This window comes from Wyeomyia smithii, chromosome 1, assembly GCF_029784165.1.
Source record: "Wyeomyia smithii strain HCP4-BCI-WySm-NY-G18 chromosome 1, ASM2978416v1, whole genome shotgun sequence".
Lineage (NCBI taxonomy): Eukaryota > Metazoa > Arthropoda > Insecta > Diptera > Culicidae > Wyeomyia > Wyeomyia smithii.
Genome location: NC_073694.1, coordinates 140,676,657 through 140,699,461, shown reverse-complemented (window position 1 = coordinate 140,699,461; position 22,805 = coordinate 140,676,657). Strand labels below are relative to the sequence as shown.

Sequence of the window (22,805 nt, the reverse complement as noted above, 5' to 3'; positions counted from 1 at the left end):
AGTAGAGTGGAAACTTTTTCTATCACTCACGGGGCGGAAGAAGTGCTCCTGCCGACCTACGCATTTGCATCTCCGATGACGATAACGATGACAGATATTCGTAACATCCCTATTTCCAGTCACAACATATTTTTTTCCTGTAGGAGACTAAACCACTGCGACCATTGGTAGTAGATCTATTGTGGTATGCTCCGCCTTAATTTAGGTGCATTCAATTTCGGCGCATAACTATTATTGAGTTGATGTCCAATTTTGATTTGCACGTGTATCCCAGTCAGGTATCACAATTCGAATGAAGTGTAATATCTGAGAAGGGCTTTCGTTCCAGATTTCGGAAGGACTAAGGAATCCTTTTAGGATACGCAGCCTGCGTTGTATTAATACTATGCATTCGCAAAGTAGGTGTTCAGAGGTTTCATTCTCAAGTCCGCAGAAGCGGCATTTCTCGTCATTGAGTTTACCCATCTTCTTCAGATGGTACTTACTCGGACAGTGACCAGTGAAAAGTCCTGTTATCGTACTTAGGTCTTTTTTATTGAGCCTAAGTAGCGTCATGGTTTTTGCGTAGTTTGGATTTATAAATTTTTTTGATTGCCGTAAGCCAGATACAGCATTCCAATTTTTACTTATGACCATCCTCTCCCACTCATCTAGTTCTATTTTTAAAGCTCTTGATGAGACGCCACAGAAGGGTTCTGGTCCTATAAAATTTTCCGAAGAGCCTTGTCTTGCTAGTGAGTCGGCTTTTTCATCGCCTTCAATTCCGCAGTGTCCTGGTACGCAGTTTAGTAAAACCTGGTTTTTTTGTGCTAGCTGCCGAAGTGAAAGAATGCATTCCCACACTAGTTTTGATTTGCAAATGGCTGCTTTGAGCGCTTTGAGTGCTGCCTGACTGTCGGAGAAGATACAGATATTTGCGTGTCTGTAATTTCTCTTTAGACAGATGTATGCACATTCCATGATTGCGTATATTTCAGCTTGAAAAACTGTTGGCCAGTTTCCCATAGAGATATATTCATTTATTCCTGGCCCGGTGATGCCAGCTCCGGTGGCTTTATTCATTTTTGAACCATCGATGTAAAAGATTATTGAGCCCTGTCGAACTGCTGGACCTCCTGTTTCCCAAGATTCCCGTTCGGTCTCAATGATTTTATAGGGAGTGTCGAAATTTGGCTTATTTTCCAGCCAGTCTTCGTTTCTCACTATAAGTTCGTTTATATGAAAATTTTTCAGTATTTTGATGTGACCTGTTAGATTTTCGTCTAGAAAGTTTTTGTGACGGTTCAGCCTCAGGGCACTCTTTACCGCCTCCAGTTGCACCGTTTGATGAAGTGGAAGGTAATGACAAATTGCTTCCAAAGACTTCGTCGGAGTACTTCTCATAGCTCCGCAAATTGATACGCAAGCTAGCCTTTGTAGTTTGTCTAACTTTGTTTGAGCGGCCGTTTCATTAGTTTTTGGTCACCACACTAGCGAGGCATAGGTGAGTCTTGGTATAATTATTTTTTGATATAACTAGTGTATTATACTGGGTTTTAAACCCCAGTTTTTACTAATGGTTCTGCTACACACCCACAGAGCGCTAGTCGCCTTCTTGATTGCATTTCCAATGTGTGTGTTCCAGTTTAATTCATGATCAAACCATATTCCTAGAAACTTAGTTTCAGTAGATGTGTTCAGATCAGTGCCATCGAGCCGTAATTTCTTTATTGTGTATTTCCTCCTTCGTGTGAAGGGAATAATTGTTGTTTTCGAAGGATTTATAGATAAACCCTCTGTCCTGCACCATTTCAGTGCGAAATTTAAGGCCGATTGCATACGGTTGGATATAACGCAATCGAATTTTCCTCTGACAATAATTACTATATCGTCAGCAAAACCGATAACCTCAAAGCCCCTTTCAGTGAGGTTTATCAAAAGGACGTCAACAACTTATGACCAAAGCAAAGGTGAGAGAATACCCCCTTGCGGACATCCTTTAGTTGTTTTTCTCTTTTGGCATACACCCCCTAAGTGGGCGATGATTTCCCGGTGTTTAAGCATAGCATGAATCCAATTTACTAAAATGTCATCGATGCCGTGCTTGCTCATAGTTTTTCGCATTGAGAAATGGGAAGCATTTTCAAATGCTCCTTCGATGTCAAGAAATGTAGCCAGTGCAATTTCTTTTGTTTCGATAGTCTTCTCGATTTTGCTAACCAGCAAATGTAGCGCGTCTATGGTAGATTTGTTGTTTTGATAAGCAAATTGAAGTTTATTCAATGGATTTACCGTCAAGTGAACGGTTTTTATTTGATAATCAATCAGTTTCTCCATAATTTTCAAGAATATGGATGTTAAACTGATTGGTCTAAAGGCTTTTGGAAGTGTTTTGTCGCGTTTTCCAGCCTTTGGAATAAATATAACTTTGGTTTGCCTCCAGCTCGTAGGTATGTAATTTAGTGTTAGACTAGCGCGACAAATCTCGGTAATGAGTGGAATAGTTAGCGGTTTACTCTTTTGGAGCATAATTGGCAATATTCCATCCATCCCCGGGGATTTGTAAGGCTGAAATGAATCAATTGCCCATTCGATCTTCGACTCACTGAATATGGTGCCGGCCAATTCCTGAGCTTCTATCCTAGCTATACTATGACTAGGCGATATTTCAGTACGATCCCGCACCTCATCAGTGTTGATAGCGCATGACCCTGGGAAGTGACTTTCCATCATAACACTGAGTGTTTTCTGAGCGTCGCTGGTAAAGGTACCATCACCCTTCCTCAGCCTACCTATCCCGTTGGAATGGATAGGACCTTCTGTAACCTAGCCGAAGTCGTAGTGTTTTCAACATTTTTGCACATATGTCTACAGCTATTTCTTCTTGATTTTCTGATTTCCCTGTTGTATTCGGTCAGAGACTTTTTATAATATTCCCAATTTCCCGTGTTTTTTGCTTTATTAAAAAGTTTTCTAGTGGACTTTCTTAGCTTTTCTAAAGTGTTGTTCCACCAAGGCGTACTTTTGTTGGATGACTTCGTTTTAAGCGGACAGCTTACAGTATAAGCAGAAAGAAATTTGCTTGTTATTAGCTCAGATGAGGACTCTAGCTCTTGAATAGTCTTGATGTTTTGTTTTTTCAAAAGTCCTTCTGTTGATAACTTACTGTAGAACAGGTTCCAGTCGGTTTTTCTGGCATCCCTGTATGTTTCCGGTTGGATTTCTCCAACTTCATAGTTGAAGAGAATTTGCCTGTGTTCTGATAATGTTGTTTCCTCAGACACATGCCAATTTGATATTTTATTTGAAAGTTTGTCGCTCGACAGGGTTAAGTCTAGGACTTCCTGTCGTATAGCGTTGATGAAGGTTGGGTTATTACCTCTATTACATATCTCAATGTTGTTAGTTAGTATGTAATCTAACAGGCACTCTTTTGTTTATGTTGGTACTCTCCCATACGGTGTGATGGGCGTTCGCGTCGCAACCAATGATAAAAAGTTTATTTTTTTTTGCAGTAATTTAGTAGTTCCGCTACTTCGTGTGGAGGGGCTTCATTTTGTTCCCCTGGAAAATAAGCTGAGGCGACAATAATTTCTGTTATTCCTCTGGCCGTTGGAACTTGGAGTTGTATTGTTGCTAGATCCCTTTTTATGAATTCTGTAATTGGAGTAAAATTAATGCTTTTACTTACCAATATTGCTGCCCTCGGTACGGGCTCTGAATCATCATATATTAGTTTACCCGTATGTGTGGAAATGCCTAGTATTCTATTATTCTTAACCCATGGTTCCTGAATCAAAGAAACCTGTATATTGTCTTTAGTGAATCTACGTGAAAGGACTCCTGTTGCTCCTTTTGCGTGATGTAGATTCACTTGCATAAATTTAATTATTTTAGACATTGCTTATTTTATTTTCAGGGTCTTTGTGATCCCTCAGACCGGGTTGACGAACCTTGTGCTCTGTATGGCATCTTCTAGAAGTACCTTCACCGACATTTTCAGGTACCCTCTGCGTCTGTGGGTTGCTTGCTGCTGGTTCAGCTTTTTTATCCGATCTGGGTTTTTTGTTGACCCATTTGTCTGTATGTTGAGGATTCTTCTTTTCAGCTTCTCTGCTATCCTCACTTCATGATTGGAGGACTACTTCTTGGTTTTCCTCCATTTGTTCCAACCCTGGGTCGACTGTTTCTTCGCATTCAGGATCCCTGAGCCAATGGTTAGCCCCAACCTTTCTTGCGAAAATTTGCCCGAATTTGTAGTTCAATTTCATTCCCCAGTTTGTAATTTTACGCGCCGAAGTATCATCCACGGACAATACCAGTTTGGCGTGTTCTCTGATTGTGCTGCTCTTCAAGATTCGCCAGGCATCAGTAGTTATATCGTTCTGGCTTTCCACTAACGCCAGAATCGTGTTACTTTCGTTTGCAGCACTTTTTGGGAAAAGTACCGACATGATTTCCGGTTTTGGTAGGTTTAGGTCTTGACAGCCAATGACCATAAATCCGGATTTGAATTTGCTTCTGGCAAGTTTAGGCTTCAATCGTTCCTTCCTTTGCTCTATTACTTTGTTTAATATGAACTGTTCGATAAGTTCCAGATTAACCGTAGTAAACTCAATGTTAGGGTAATTTTTTGGTAAAATGCCTATTCTTATAAGCTTAACGGCTTCGCTCTAGGTTGCGGGGGCATTAGTCCTGAAGCTTGGTCCTTTTCTTTGGATAGGTACATAGGTACTGTCTCTTACGACTTTCGAAAAGGGACGTAGAGATCTCCTCCTCTTTCGTCGTTGCATAACCTTTGGTAACGCTCACGGAAGGGCATAGAAAATTTGACGGGATTTCATTAGGGACTATTATTTACTCGCCAGTCACTATTTCACCATCGTCTTCCCCCTGTTGCGGCGAATTTAGTATAGACGAAGAACAAGACACTACGTCGTCCAATATTCCGCACTGCATTTGCTCTGCCTCATCGAAAATATTTTCGGTTTCCATTTCCGCAGTGCTAGAAGAAGAACGGTTTGTTAGTTGATATCCATTTTGCCCCCAAATAGGATGCAATACTATATAGTGACAGCTATTTCTAACGGTTTATAAAATATTTTAATGTTTTATATTACATATAATTTATTTTTTTTTGTTTTTTTTTATTTTATGTTGCATATATGTGTTTAAAAACTATACATCAATAGATTAATAGAGTAAAATAGATAAATAAATAAAAAAAAGAAAAAAAAATAAATAAATTGATTAATTAATTTAAAAAAAAGAAAAAGAAATAAAAAAATGAGTAAATAAAGAAATAAAAATAAATATATTTTCAAATATGTGTATATATATTTATATGTATAGCGACATTTATATATAAATAGGTAATCGCTTTTCGGATTTTATATAAACAATTTTGATTCGAAGAATCGATTTTTGGTTACTTGAAATCGATTTTGGTTTAAAAAAATCTATTTTGGCTCCATAAAATCGATTTTGGTTCCAGAGAATCGATTTCGGCTCCAAATAATCGGTTTGTTGCTTAGAATCGATTAATCGGACAAATGACATTTAGTGTCTTTGCTAGACCGATATCGATATAGTGCGAGAGCTTTCAATGACAATCACTGTTGATTTGGAAACGAACATTCCTCGGACTTGCGATATATAATGGGGGAATATCTACTATGGATTATTTACCTAAGTGTGGTTCCACTAATCACTCTCAAGACAGATTCCTTTAAGTGTACATTTCTTTTACAATGTGCATATAAGACGTAGACCTGATTACTTGGGACTTTGGGATATTTATTATTATTGCCTATTATCTAATTGTTTTCAGCACCGAAGTATCGTTTCGTTTCCTCACCGTCCAGTATTACTTGAGCTGCACTCATACACTCACATAGAGAACGCTTAGGCTTTAATTTATAGTGACGCTACCCTTTGTCTAGAGGGCTTCGCGAAAAACACTAGATTATTGGCATAAACACAACTCTAATCACTGAAAACTTACTATTTGTGTACGTACCGTAGTATTACTATTCTACTGAATATCACTCACAAATAATAATTTTCCGATTTCACTACTTTAAAACGGTTGTTTATCGCACGATATTAACCACCGGTTTGAAGCGTTAGGAGTGTTGCCAGAGAAAAAACACAACATTAGTTTACAACCAGGGCCGGATTTAGACGCTGGGGGGCCCGGGGCAAATTTGTTTGAGAGGCCCGCTTTTCTTAAAACATTGAGAGATAACGTTCTGGAAGGTGACGAGCGAAAAAAAAAAGGTCGCACTAGGACTAAGGGGGCCCCTTCAATCGGGAGGCCCGGGGCATTTGCCCCCTTTGCCTCTCCTCAAATCCGGGCCTGTTTACAACATATAGTTTACGACAAAATATATGATTTTACCAAATGTACAAAAATTTGTTGTATAAAACCAAATGGTGCTTTTTTTATTCTCGCTTATTTTTCCGTCGGTCTAGTTCCGCCACTGTTGTTGTGCCAATCACCGACGCCCAGGGAGGCGACTCCACCCAGGACCCTAACTCACGTTAATTAACGGACCGGCGCCAATGGCTTTACTTCCTCATGCGATGGAAGGCGTGATCCCAAAGTTTTTTCGCCTCCGAAAATCTCCCGGTGCCGGCTAGGATTGCATCTAGACCAGTTGGGTTGGTTGTGAGTGGATCACGCCACCCCACAACCATCGACACCTATGTCGGCGTTGGGATTCGAACCCAGGCGTCGAACGTGGTTGGCTGAGACGTTACCAACCACGCTAGGCCCCCGCCTGAAAAATGGTGCTTAACCGTTATTTTTTAAATCACTCTTTGTTTATTAAAATCCTCTATTCTACAGTGTAGGATCCCACATTCAATTTCGAAAAATTTTTAATGAAAATTAAAACAACTCTCCTTGGTAATTTTTCTTTGCATCCCTTTTTCAACATTTTTAAAGACAATTCAAACAATTTCATTGAAGTCATCTTTGATTACTTTTTTCTGTCTCTTGTTATTTTTAAGATAGGGTATCCGTTCTATTATCGTCAGGCATATTGGGAGCGTTAAAGTTGTTATAAAAAATTAATCTTTAGCAGGAAACTGCATCATGCAAGAAATTAAAGCTATAGAACAACACTCACTCCCTGACGGTAATAAGACATGCCGAACCATAATAAAACAGATCCCTAAATTGATCTATATAAGAAAGGTTTATAAACTTTGGCCTTTTTCATATGTGTTAGTTGGAAATCCGTTAAAATCATAGTAATGTTTTATTTGCAACGCCAATAATGAAAGTACACGTTTTGAATACTCTCCAGAACATTGACAAAAACAATCTTCTACAGTAAACATGTGAGAAGAACTCCTTTAATAATGTTTTAATAAATTTTCTTCCGACATAATTTGTATTCAATTGCAACACATACCTTTTTCCGACTAAAACCACAGATGATAATCATAAAAACGTGCATTGTCTTCAAACAAGTATGCTTACAAACATTTTTAAATAAATATCACTAAATAGCAGAATTTCCACCGACATCACTCTCAACATTTTGTCGAACACCATTTTTTTCTCAACCAAATTTTCTGCACCGTTGACCCACATGTCTAATCCAATTATTGTAAAAAAAGTAAGGCAAATTAGAGAGCTGTAACGATCGACAATTTTAACTCAATCATCCAAGTAGGGGATTTACACCGGAATGGACTTCATACTACAGTTGCTAACACACGCATTTTTCGCAACCGATAATTATAGCAACGAGGCTCGATGCTTTGCGTTCGGTGGCACACCAACGAAAATTTCGGTGTTATTTTAACCAGCTGCTTTTATTTACTTGGTTTAGCGAATTAGAAGCTTATCTTTATTTTGATATTCAACACATGATTTGCGGTTTAAAAAAATAGGCATTGAACATTGTTGAACATGGCACTATAGTGATTTTTTACCATTTATTTGCCCCTGACCCTCAAATTAAAGTTATTCCGCCCTCAATGACGCCTGGTGACATGCCAAAATAAGTACAAATGCCAACACTGTAAGTGAAATCGTTCAACAGACAGGGAAAACTTCTCTAATGGTGGTACGCTCTAGTAAACAAAATCTGTGTTTTCCTTTTCTTCGACATTCAACGGTCGGGAAACTTCCTCTCCGCAACTGCTCCAGACCCTTTCAACGCTTTTTATTTCGTATAATTGATTAATCCCGGACGCTGGGTTGCAGTGCTCCAATGAACTCAAAACAGTCCAGCAGTGATCAGGTTTTATTCTCTGTTTTGCTACATTATTCGCCTGTAAGAACAGATTGTAATCTTATAATGGCGTAAAAAATTTATTATTGCACTTGTTTTCACGCCGTTTTCCGTCCATGGGTTGCGGTTGGTTGGTTTAGTGTTGGGTTTACAAACTTGCGAAGTTTTTTGTCAAGCACGGAAGATTAGTGCCGACTTTTCTTTGAAAAAGTTTATTTCTCTTTGTTGCAATCGATCGAACATAACTTTTTTTAAATCATGGTAGATGTACTATTCCGTCACCATATTTTTACTTTATTTGATCGGTCCGGTATCATAAGAATATATTGAAGAACAGGGTAAAACATTCTATCGCTTTTTATACTTTTTTCCTCTCAAAAGCTTAAAAGTTAAACTACTGCATTTTGATCAATATCGACAATTTCAATGATGGAAACGAAAACTTTGATTGTCTAGCTGTCTTACGAATATGAGAAATACCGTTAATCACAAAGAAATTTGTGAACAAACATTATTTGAAACAAATCGACTTATATTGCAGCCATTCAGGAGCCACTTCGGGTGCTGCAAAAAAACGCCTGCAAAACAGATGGAAACTGCTTAAAATAGGTTCGGGGTGATTGTAATAGTGTCCCTCGATTGGTAACTTTAATTGATTATCGTTAAAGTTTGCTAATTTAGTTCTACAGTCGGAAAACAAGTTCTGACAGAAAAAACGATAAAGAACAGTTTGATATACTACTGTTTGAATTTCACCCAACACATTTCGAGTATTTCGTCTGAATACACAGGCAGTTCCTAAAGCTGCTTAGAATATGTTCCCTACCCCTTTTTTTTTTTTTCAAAAAACAATGATTCAGCGACACAACGTCAACGATTCCCTGCGCGCAAAAAAAAACCAGCCCTCATCCAAGGCCAACACCGATCTAGCGCCATTCGGTCTCGGCCGAGTCTGAGTTGCAATGAGACACATCGAAGTTCGTAAAAACCGATTGATTGAACTCGATCATAAGCAACTACTACTATAGTGTAAAGTAGCAACTATCTGGTTCAGATGCAGCCGATGATGGGGAAACAGGAAAAGTGCCAAACCTTCCATCTCCCTTCCTCAACAAACGCAAAATTGGGCCTTTACACTTCACTTTGTTTGCGGGGCCGCAGCTCCGGTGGATCGGGGCGACATGCCAATGAGAAAAGCCCCGCGGGATCTGCAAGGTATGATTTTCGATGGCTCTATTTACAGGAGAACAACTGCGATTTACTGTAAGCTGCCATATAAAAGTTGTTGATCTAAAGGCGATCGGTGGCAGTACAAGTTTGAGGTTTACGGAATATTGAACGGTTCTTTTTAGTGCGTGTACATCAGTGTCCAGCGGTGACTACAGTTACAAAAATGATTCATTTCGTCCGTGGTCTAACAATAAGTGCAATTCTAACAGTTGCTTCCGGGGCATTCACTGACCATTCGAAAAAGATCTGTATCAACAAATACAGCGTTACATGTTTAAAATTGGAAATTGTGTCATTCCTCGAACGAATATCGGAACAGTCGGAGTACAGTTTGATGTCTGGAGTTAGTGTAGTGAAGGATGCTGACGCAAATGTCACAAAAACGGCGGAAATCATCGCCGAAGTTTCCAGAATTTTCCCAAAAGATCCCAACAAACGATTGGATGAGTTTTTAATCGTCAAATTGAATAATTATTTGAAGAGTCACTCGTTACGATTGAAATTAATGGACAGTGAAGCAATGGAGAAGGCGCGAGCTCTCTTCGAAGGAAGAAAAGGAAAGCTGGGCAAGAAGGGCGGTTTGGAAACCATGATCGCTGCTGCGATGATGATGAAGGGTAATTATACTACAACCATAGAATTTATCGAAAATGCTTCCAATTAGTCTATAGTTTCGGATTTGATGAGTAGTCTTCGAAATAGATTTTAATTAGCTCTCAACCATACTGCTGCCAGTGCTGATAAAAGTCATTTTCCCCAGCAAAATTCTTCGAAAACTACAGCCAACCGTTTTCAATTTTCACTTCCAATGATCGCAGCTCTCTTTCAGATACACTAGATTTTCGTCATAGTAACGTGCTCTTATACTCAGATGAAATAGATCGCGCGCATCGTTCACGGTTACGGAATAAAATTTGACGACAAATCCAACCAAATGATCTTCACTTCAAAGCGAAAAAGAAAAACAAACAGTCCACTCAATCAAAATAAACCTCACCGAAACACTTTTTTACTGACACTGACCGATGCATTGACAATCTTCGTTAAGTGATAAACTGATTTTGTTGTCTTGCTTTCATCGCATGAAATATAATGAGGTGTTTTGACAGTTCACTTCCATGCAAAAAGCGGGAAAGGAGAACTCTGAAAGGATTGTAAAAAAATAACGTTTATGGATGCTTTTTTTCACTTTCACTCAAGAGTGTCAACAAATATCAACCCTGACTGCTGCACAGTCAGTCGGTCATTGATCATAATATCATAGAAAAGCTCAAAAAAATCAATTTATGAGTATGATTTTACATATCTGTTGATTTCTTTAAAGTGAAACTTAAATTTGACCTTCAACACGCTAATGAAAATCATTTCAAAAATGATTTGCACCGTTTTAGACAATATTTAAAGCAACTCACAAATCATGAGTTTTAAAAGTTTTATGTAAGAAAGTCGGTGAACTTACAGCATTAGCGATTGATAATTATTTCGCTTACCTCATTTAGCGTTTAGTTACTTCGACACAACACTAGCTCCCGTATTCTTACAGGATGTTTCGTGAATTTTAATCGGTTTTAGCATTAGCTGTGGTTTTGTTTCAAATTAACACCATTTTGTAGTATCAAGATATATGTTACAATAGGGTGTCTCGTTAACGTTTGTCAGATAGTCTGGGGACTCAACCGATAAATGATTGGTTATGGCTAAACAAAAAAAAAACTATAGGCCTATAGGCAAAAGATGCCATTTTGTGCAAGTGGTTTAATTTTTTGGAACACGACTCATTTTTGAGAAGCTATGGAAAAATGCTATTTCGGGAAGGTATTGATGATTAGAAACATTTTTAGGGCCAAAACGGTTTGTTTGATCGGTGTAACGTCTACGACAAAGTTGTAGATAATAATTTTGTCATTCCGTTAAAAAATATACACTCTGAAAAAAAATTGTTTATTTCAAGGAAAAATTAAAAATTAATGATCTAAAAGAGCACTTTTTTCAAAAATCTATTTATTTCATAAAAACTGCAGAAGATTACCTAAGCAATGCAATCGGTCCGATCATGGAGAAATAAAAAAAAGTTAAGATTTTTTGAATAAATTTTTAGTATTTTTTTTCACAGCGTATATTTCTGTATTGTTATTGTTTGAATTGTTATTGTTTTATCGCCAGTTTGTCCCATTTCGATTGCAAATAATTTCCTTTGTCGTTAAAGTATGCGTCCTTAAAAATAGAGTTTTACCACGTAACGCTGGATCCTAGCTCCATCGCCACAAAAACAATGATTTCGAATTTTCAATCACATAACAGTCACCGCGCGACAACACCGTCTGGCCTATTTTTATTACACACTAGCTGATACCCGGCCGGCGTTGCTGCGCCATTAGGTTTACGGCAACCGCATATCTATCGAATGTACATAATTTTGATCAAAGATTAACATTACCATGTTATATCTATAAGGCTCTATGTATTCTCCCCTAAAAACTGTTTTTCTGAATCATGTTTCTACAATGTTCCGATTTTTATCAAAACTCTAACAAATACTTTTTTCGAACTGAATTTCTATTTTTAACAACGACTTTTTCCCGTTAACACGCAAGTTCATTAAGCAGACAGTATGTGAGTAGAGAAAGAACGAAAAATAAGCGAACTGGAAATATGATACAGATTTGGAAAAATATACCGCATCCCGACGGGACATACATTTGAAAAGAATTTAAAAACTTTACCGAATGCTCTGATACTAAGTTTATTATTTTGGCTAGAAATAGCTCAAGCATTATCCAAGTCTCTAATCAAGCAACACGTGACCCACATACCAAACATGAAAGAATTGAAGCCGGTTATTTCGATTAAAAATAATTCAAAGAGTGTATTCTACAAATTAATCCATTCCATTCAGGTATCCATTCATTGTGATAACCACCTCAACTGTTAAATTTGGGTGGTAAACAATTATTTCCGTCATTATGAGATAGTGTCTAGTAACAAAAATGTTGGTGCCTATACAGTCAGTGTTTTTAACGTGGGGTATACGTACCTTGTAAAAAAAACGCTGATTGGAATCGTAGTAAAAAAGCTCAGCTAAATCAATAGTATCCGTAAAAGTCCAAATTATTTTAATTTTCATGAGATATTTATTTTTTAATGTTGTGTTCAAAGCCACAACCGCAAATTTGACGTAGAACTACATAAAGCTGTTTGTAACATGGCTTGCATTATTGCATTCGAGAACGATTACAAAAGATGAGGGCAATAATTATGATGGATTATCTTGTATTAACATGTTTATGTCTATAACTATCACCCATCATTTTGGGTGTTTTCCAGAAACCGTCATATTGACTACGAAATAAATATTTTTGTCCTTTTTCCCACAACCGGAAGTTGCCACTTCGGATTGAAACATGGCGTCGGGGGTCGATTTCTGGACTATGTACATCATCTCGATAACGGAAATACCCATTTTGGGTGATGTTTGGAGATTTCTGAAAACCGGAAGTCAGCATCTTGGATTTCTAAACAGCGTCTTGTATGAATAAAGGTCTCTTGGGATCATTTCGATTCGTAGCGTAGCGTAAGCACGGTATATTTCGTAGATTGCAGACTGATGACTAACGCTTCCACTCGGATTGTATGAGGTACAATGTTAGAGAGTAACATTTAAACCAATCTGAGTTGAAGTAGGCCCGATAGTCATCATTGCTGGCCACGCCCATTTTTACCGTAGCTTGGGGATATTAGAAAGGATATTGATGATGTAATACTTACTTAATGAGAGGCCACCGACTCAGTGACACTCTCGTAAGTACTACGGAGTTGGATTAAAGGGTTAAGGTTGTTGACGCAAAAACTATCTATCAAAATTGAGCAACTGACAAAATTTCATGCATCCAAAGCCATTAAAGTATATAAAAATGCTAACATGCCCTTGAGCCAAAACATTTTCCTTAATTCGATCTCAAACCGCCAAACTTATCATAGTACAGTTGTCGTGTATTCATGTCACGCTGCTACAACGATTATTCATAATATTATAATAACTATTCAGCTGCAACATTTAACCAAAAGCTTGAAAAATCGAAAAACAAAAGCTCACAAAAACTTTGTTCTGAAAAATTTCGGGAAAGCATCCAAACATATTGTCCCATATCGTAATGAGCAATGGTATGAATTTATATTTTAAGTCAAATTTTTCTCGGCTTGCTCAAAATACTAACGGGACCGACCCGCCATGCGCGGTTAAACAGTTCAAAACAAAAAAGAGTCAAATGTGTTATTTTGTGTTGCGTCCTGCGCCTCAAACACGAATTGAAATAAAATTTCAACACATTATCGAAAAACGCACTTGTCGATTACTGGAAACAAACGCGCAGCGCATAATTGAAAACAAAAAAAACGAGATTCATCGCACCCGGCAACCCAGCTTGGCAGCTTGGCAATAAAAAAATATTCTACATGCCTAAAAAACTTCGCCAAACAGATCATTCACACATTCTCACATTCATACTCTTGCAAAAAGGGCAAGCCGAAACCCGCTACCAGCTACCACACAAAACCGAGTGCCTAAGCATTCTCAAAAAAAATGAGACACAAAACTTATACTCATCTAGATCATTCTGATGATGGTGCTTTGTCGGTGATGGTATGCACACCGAGCAGCACCAAGCGACACCATAGCACAATGCTATCCAACTGCCATCTTCTTCGATCACATCACCACGCAATCTTTTGTACGTGCATAACCAGGGATGCCAGCTAGCTGTGCATAACACACCGCTAGCCAGAGCAAAACACCGAGCTAACACTAACACTTGCACAACTTTCCTGGCTTTGCAATTTGGCAATTTTTGAGCGTGGATAAATTGGCCATTCCAACGCTAGAAACACTCGCATTTACACTGATACTTCATTATTACCGCGTTATAAAAACATCACTTTTCTTCACTGTTCAGCAAATTTGCTTGCATAAATTACTTGAAATTCAATAATTTAACGGAGAGGTTTCAGAGCACGTACCATCAATCAGCCGTGCTGCCAACTCCACTCGGTCTCTTGGGATCATTTCGATTCCAGAAATACTCATATTGGGTGGTGTTCGGTCATTATATGTTGTTTTTCAGAAACCGGAAGTCGTCATATTGGATTTCAAAATAATCAATGAAGTCGATTTTCGTCCGTTGGTTATTATTGGTATATGGTCATTTCCGGTAACCGGACGTCGCCATCTTGCATTTTTGAATAGCGTCTAGACTGGTTTCTGATCCCTGAGCATCATCACGGTTCTGGACTGTCGATTTTTGGCAGCAAACGAAAGTTGCCACTTCGAATTTCAAAATAGTGTCTGGGGACGATTTTTGGCCAACGTGCATCATCCCGATTACAGAAATGCCTGTGTTGGGTGATTTTTTGTCATTTTCTGACACCGGAAATCGCCGTATTGGATTTTGAAACGGCGTCTGGATTTGATTCACGGTCTCTGGGCACCATTTGAAATACCGATATTGGGTGGTGTTTGGCCATTGAAGGCTGTTTTTCGAGAGCCGGAAGTCACCACCTTGGATTTCAAACTGGCATGTGGATTTGTTTTCCGGTATCCTGGCACCATCTCGAATCCTAAATGATGATTCCTGACCGTTTTCCAATAACCGGAAGTTGCCTTCGAATTAAAATATGACGTCAAGGGTCGATTTCTGGCCTATGAGCGTTATCTCGATCAAGAATATAGCCATTTTGGGTGATATTTGGTGATTTCTGAAAACCAGAAGCCACCATCTTGGATTTTGAAACAGCGTCTTGAGTTGATTTAAGGTCTCTTGGCATCATTTCGTTGGTATTCGGTCATTATAGGTTGGTTTCCAGAAACCGGAAACCATCATATTGGATTTCAAAACGGTCAGTGAAGTCGATTCAATGTAGTATTTGGTCATTTTCGGTAACCGAAAGTCAAAAAAAGCAAAGCCTTGGTGCTACGTTCCGTATCGGAATTCGACCTTCTGTTTTACTATACACAGACTTCGCAGCCGACTGTTAAGTGTACAGGACAATTTCGGGCCTAGCGCTACGATCCTACTGACCCAAACAGTTTCTCCCGAGCCGGGACTCGAACATACGATGACTGGCTTCTCAGGCCAGCATCGTACCTCGAGACCAGCTGGGAGATTTTACCGAAGGTCGCCATCCTGGATTTTATCTCGGTTCTGAAATGACTATTTTGGGCTGTTTTCCAGCAACCGGAAGTGGCCACTTCGAATTTCAAAATGGCGTCTAGGGACGATTTGGCCTATGTGCATCATCTTGATTGCAGAAGTGCCCATATTGGGTGATATTTGGTCATTTTCGGAAACCATAAGTCACCATTTTTGATTTCAAAATAGTATTTAGAGTTGATTCCAGGTCTTATCTCGAATAAAAGTAACGATGTTGGGTGGTATTCGGTCTTTTCAGATTGTTTTCTGTAAACTGGAAATCGTAATTTTGAATTTTAAAATGCTGTCTGGAGCCGGTTTTTGGTCGCTGAGTATCATTTTGGTTCCATAACAAACCATAATAGGGGGAATTTGATAATTTTCTGAAACCGGTAGTCGCCATCTTGGATTTCAAGATAGCGTCTAGATTTGATTTTCTGTCTCGGCACTGTTCTGGTTTAAGAAATATTTATATTGGGTGGTATTGGACCATTTTGGAATGTTCTCCAGAAACCGGAGAATGTCATCTTGACATCTTGGGTTGATTTTCGGTTTCGAAAATACCAATATTAGCCTGTTGAGTTCAAAACATGTCTCCACATTTTTCAATAGTTCAATAGTTAACGTGAACATTGCAATTTTGCCGTATACTGATAGGGGCATAACTAATTTTCCAATCCATTGTTGTGAAAACGAAAAAAATCCGTTGGAAACCAACTTCAATAAAACACCCTCAAGAATTAATACACCCTGCAAAATTAGCAATCTCTGATTTGCAATCTTGTTTGGTGTTTAGAAGTGTTATTGTTTGGCATTTAGGAGTTTACAATGAACAAATTTGTAGTTGCTCTCGTTTCCGCTTTTTCCCTTCCTGTATGAGATAGACATAATTTAAAGTGATAGAAACATATACGCTTCTATACGACCTTTATTTCCCGAATTAAATAATAAGCGGTTTAAAAATTAATAAAGGTTGACAACATTCATCTCCCTCCCCCCTTTTTCTCAACTATGCCACTGAGATGTAGTAAAGTCTCAGATGAAAACCTCATATTCGAAACCCCCTGTATATAAATTTTCACGATGTGCATTTTAATAATTTACAAACTATAAAATTTGTACATCCCCCCTTACTACGCCACTGGGATAGAGAAAAATCAATGTTATAGAAACACACCTACCGATCGAAATTGGCACGGTGAGCAATTTAGGTGTTGAAGAGCTTACAAATAGTTAATTTACCCCCCCCCCCCTTGCCACGCTTATGGAATATGTAAAAGTCATTGTAATACATCAGCTACTATAGATTCTACATACCGAATTCAATACAGATCGGTCCAGTAGTTTTAAAATCATCAAAGATTGACATTGTTAACCTCCTCCCCTCATCCTTACGATGTCTCTGGGTTTTTTTCGGATTTGGACCACTGCGACCATTATTTTGATCTTTTGTGGAATACCTCTTCTTCAGTCTAGGTACTAGTGGCAGACATATCACTATTGATGGAAGTGATCGTCGTTGTCATATCGCACCCTTTCTCCCAATTAGGCACTGAATTTCGTATGAAATGTATTACCTCATTAGGATTCGTAGTCCATACCTCCAAAGTTCCTTTTCCAAAGGCTCTTATTTTGCGCTGTATTAGTGCACTGCAGTGGCAGAGCAAATGTTCTGCGGTTTCACATTCGAACCCGCAGAGACGACAAATTTTGTCATCTGATTGACCAATTTGTTTAAGGTGATGCTTACTTGGACAGTGTCCTGTAAACAGTCCGGTAATTGTCCTTAGTCCCTTTTTATTTAAACTAAGCAATTGCTGGCTTTTCTTGACGCTTGGCTTTATAAAGCGTTTATAAAGCGTAAAGACTGGCGTAGCCCTACTGAGCATATCCAGTTCTCTTGTATTGTCCTATGTTCCGAGGTTTTCAATTCTGCTTTCAAGGCGCTTGATGACACCCCACAGAAATGCCTCTGAGATACAGAAAGGTCACCGTAACGTGGCAAAAATACATCTTAGATTCAAAAACATCTGTATATAAATTTACACGGTTATCGGGAAGGAAGTTTTCACGTTCATGAAACATAAATTCACCCCCCCCCCCTTTCCTACGCTTATGAGATAGAGCAAAACTGATATTTTAGGATTACTCTCCGTATTCGAAAACCCCTATGTACAAATTTTCACGGTAATCGGTCCAGTAGTTTTTGAGTCTATAGGGAACAGACAGACAGACAGACAGACAGACAGACAGAAAGACAGACAGACAGACAAACATTCGCATTTATAGATATAGATTACAGAGAGAAAATTGTAGTATAGTTCTCAAAAACATTTGATTTAACATTTGTTCCTTTCTAAGTGCTTCTTATTTTCTCTAATTTGACGGTTTTAGGACACTATTGATTTCAAAATTTTCTCAGCTTTCCAACGAAACCAACGGAATTGAGCTAGCTATCATACTTCTTGTGCTTGACCTCGTTAAAGGCAAACATAACCGACAACTGAAAAAAGTGAACAACTCTGCAGAAGGTAAATTTTGGCCACATGTGTAGACGGATTTTCTATTAAGTAGGGTCCTCTATCACCCCTTAAAGTATTATAAGTTAGCTCCCTAACACCATGTATAGATCATGAAAAAAAAATTAAACTTATGTGGTCGGACGCTACACGCCAAACTGAACTCCTGCGTATTCTAATACATCTATAACACCACAAGGCAGTAATATGGGGTCGCTTCTTTTTTTGCCCTATTTAACCCGTAAAGACCCGGGATGGAACTTGTTTTTTGAAAATGCTCGTTCTCAGCACTGGAACGGCCGATTTAGGAATATTTGGAATTTAATTCAAGGGGAATAGTTGCTCTAAGTTTTGGTGAAGGTGCCCCTCTGGACCCCTCCCCATTTTCGTGAAACGCAAATATGTCTGTGTTTTTTTCTAATTTTTCAAGCAGATTGAGCAAACACTGGGAATTTTCATACGTATCAACTGCTCCATGTATCAAATCATGTCAGGTGGATGAAATATGGTATGTAAGAGTGAATTTTGGAGTTTCTATTCACCCCGTTTTACGATACATGAATTTTTAACAAAAACAATGAATAAACATTTGAGAATGATCCGTAATCAACCACAAGAACAAGAGCGGTGAACAGTCTTCACGTCAACTTTTCGAATGAATTCCTTATTTCTACCTTCGATTGGGCGACACTGAGGCTGATTCGACGAGTTGCCTATTTTGAGTACAAATGGGGTCGAGGGGTTGTTCAGGATCGTTTGTGTTTTTTGGCGTAATGTGATGACGTTTTGGTTGGCCACATCAAATGTTTCTTTAAATAGTTGTTCTGGTCACATCTTGATTGATAGCCAAACCTCTGAACTTGAACCATGATTCAAACAAGAAGAACGAAGTCCTATTTTGCCCATTATTTTAACCGGTCTTCCGCTGCCTTCCTGACGAGTTATTGTTGAGGCTTGCAGAGCATTATATATACAATCGTCATGTTGTAAAAAATCGAGAGAGCATAAACCGAACAAAAAACTGGCGTAAGGAGGAGAGAGGGAGCATACATATACATACTCTCATTTCTCGCTGTGAGTGTTTGACGTGGAGTAAGAAAACCTCAAATACACTCCCCCCACAATTATGAAACTCCCACAATTACGGATCACTTTTGTGTCTCATGTTATTTAACTCAGTTAAACTAACGGTTCGAAGGCATGTAACATTTTTGCAGTAAAATATGCCATATTTGCTAGCTTTGAACACAGAAAACATCGTTTTTATTCCTAGATTGATGTGTTTCATATAAGCGTGAAATATAGTCTTCCAGAATCTATCAAAATATTTGTCGTTATTCTCAATCAGCGTAAGTAGCACGCTCATCATTCATAAGGTTCATATATAATATTATCGCTAATTCTCGTGCAAAAAATAACTCAGACACAAAGATCAAGGTAAGTTCTTCACGATTCATCGAAATGTTGATGGTTGATAACGATTTTTCTGTAAAAAACTAGTTATTTTCTAAGTGTTCCATAATAAGGACCGAGACAAGATAGTTCTCTATAAATATGGATCACTCCGATTCAAAAGTGATTTTTACCAATTACAACACCCTCTCAACTTCTATTGAGCTCTTAACGGAAGCTAAACAGTGCTGAGCCTTTGAAAAATATTATTTCCAAGGCACGAGGGACAGGAAAGCTACGTAAAGCGGGAAACTGTTATGATGTACCGTATACAATGGTTCATTGCTATCTTCGGAAGCGACAGACCTGGACTCTCGATCTAACTGCAACCTCAAAAGCCACATAAAATGTGGCCAGGCCATGCGGGATCTTTAATACGATTTGAAATATGTTATTTCTTCAAATTACATGATTTGAATGAGGTTTATTGAATAAATTCGTTGCCAAAAGCTGTTTTCATTATGCTGATCCATATCATATTATTGTTTCATAATTAGAACCGCTCTCAAAAGTGATCCATAATTGTGTATTTGGTGAGTTATGAAATAAATATACTTTCTGAGAAACATTCACAAAATATGGAAACAAATACTAAATGAAGTGAAAGATTATATTACAAACAATAAAATTGGTCAGAAATGATTTTTTGAATCCATACATCTTCTTAAGTGTTCCATAATCGTGGGGGGACTGTAAGTCCAAAATGTTAGTTCCTGACAACGCACCTAACTGTCATGAAACCGTAGGTAATAGTTCTTACACTAGCCCTGCGATTGCTTAATCCACTCTTTGCACTAACATTCGGCTGCAAAATCTGCCAATGATAAAAATAATAACTTTACGAGGCGTGTAAGCATAATGCTATTTATTCAATAATCAATTGATTGATTTATCGATTAAAAGCAATTAGTTTATTGATTTATATCATTGTTTAAAATAGAAGATAAAATACTTCAAGGTATTTAGCCGTAGGGGTTGTATGAAATGGTGACGTGAGACTAAGCACTGCACTGTAATTAGAAGGATTTTTAGTTACAAAGGTTACAGCACTTGCAGATAGAATCAATTCGTCAGTCTTATAATCTTTTTTTTACAAATTTAACAACACTCGAACATTCAAAAGAATTTTGTAAAGAGTAGAATATCGCAAAGTATATTGTTCTGAAGTGTGTTTTTTTTTTGTACAAACAATATTTATTTGACACAGCTTAACTGCCGGTAACCGCAAGTCAGTCCCAATTTTGCAATTTTGTCAATTTTGAGTTAGCATCGGATTTTGGCCTATCTTTGATTGTATTTTCAGATGTATCGAAAACAAATAGTAGTTTGTTCAACAAAAGTGGAAATCAATACCAAGTCGAATGAAGTAAAATTACAACGAAGTTAAATTTAAAAAAAATATCTTTGCTTTTGCTTGACAAGTTATTTTCGTATGCCAACAATTACATTCACTGTTTTACGAAGACAGCTAATGTACGTATATTATTTGCTGAGTTGAAAATTGAAAAATATCATCTAACAAAGTTGAAATATGGAAAAAAGATTCTGAATAAAACTCAGTAAATGTACTAGAAAAAAACGCAGGCATTCGCCGATTTTTATTTTTCTATTAATTTGTATTTTTAGGAATTCTCTCTTCCAATATCATGCCGGTCACGATTATTTAGTGATTAACGAAAATAAAATGAAAAAGAAAATAACTTTCAACCGTTGCGAAAATATTTTATTCTGGTTGAGAAATTTATGGTTTTGACAGTAACCACATTCATGAGATAAACTATTAATCACCATCAGCAGTAGCATTGCTGTTTTTAGTTGATTGTACACGAATAGAAATCGTGTACCGCTACAATAATAGACAAGCAGTGCTCTGCTCCGGTACTGTTGTCTTTAGCAGTATGTTTTCTTTCAAGACATCAGTTTTTTTTTTCTTTCAAGACAACAGTTTTTAATAGTTATGTAGAGATTGTCACAGTTATTTAGTAAATTTTTACCGCTGAGCAATGAATCCATGAAAGAAGAATGATAGCTAGCGTATTACAAAATTGTCAAACATTTTTTCTATCCAACAACATATTGTTCATGATCATCCACCATGTGCTTATAATGTTATTATCGTTTGAAATCTAATGGAACATTTGCCAGTTTTATTTCTAATTTTACAAAATGTATCCCAGTATAGAAAACAAGGACGTAATCCCACGTTAGAATAAAATATTTACTTAGTACTAACACTCTGTTTTGTGATTCCAGGAACACTCGGGGCAATCGCACTAGGTACCCTTGCTCTGATAGCCGGTAAAGCGTTAATGACAGGTCTTCTGGCGCTTACGTTGGCCACCATTGTGGGACTAAAATCACTAACAAGCGGCGGTGGTGGTAGTCACAAATCAACAACGTACGAAATAATAGCGAAACCAATGTACTCACATGCAGAAACAGAAGAAATCAGTCATCCTCACACTGGGTTCAGCAGCGCCGGATGGAAACGCTCGCAACGGATCGAGATGCCGGAATATTACGCCCATGAGGAACACTAAATCCTGCTACCAATGGAAAAAGAATGTAACCATAACGGAAACTTTTAGCCTTTCGAATATCTCCTTTCTAGACAGGTCTCTCCTCTGCAAGCTTTACTTCTTTGCGCCTAGCATCTAGTCTATTGTATTACTCTCTCGGAGAGAAATGAAAGCTTTTCTCATACTCCACAACCGTGGCCAGCCTGATTACTTCGATTCAAGCAAAGAGTAACCTTATTTATGCATATATGTAATGTGATAGTAATTTAGTAATTTTTATAGATCTAGTATAGGCAGTATTGTTAGAGTTTGCTATATTTTATGTTACATTTTTTAAAAAAATACCATGTTGAGTAACTCACATGAATATCAAAAAACGATCTTTCTATACCAATAAATATTTCGTCAATTATGACTTGAAATTTGTGTATACAGTCCATTATTGTTCAAAGAACATTAGTACTTGATATTAAAACCGAAAATTTATTTGTTCTACAATAGTAAATATTCTGAATCATATAAGTAAAACATATCTCAAGCAATAAAAAATAATACACAATACACAATGGTTTTCATCTGATAAATTTTAAAAGTTTCTTTACCGCTCTAGATATTCATCTTTGCTCGCGCAATTTGAGCTGATGACACAGCGAAAACCACCAATCATACAATGTA

At 37.8% G+C, this 22,805-nt stretch overlaps 1 protein-coding gene across 1 annotated transcript; it reads left to right on the top strand.

Moving 5' to 3' along the window:
- The first annotated feature begins 9,549 nt into the window (after positions 1–9,549).
- On the top strand, positions 9,550–22,602 carry LOC129733983 (uncharacterized). Its single transcript, XM_055695640.1, has 2 exons — positions 9,550–10,075; positions 21,865–22,602. Exons 1-2 carry the CDS (start codon positions 9,622–9,624, stop codon positions 22,149–22,151), a joined length of 741 nt encoding a protein of 246 aa, XP_055551615.1. The 5' UTR covers positions 9,550–9,621; the 3' UTR covers positions 22,152–22,602.
- The last annotated feature ends 203 nt before the right edge of the window (positions 22,603–22,805 follow it).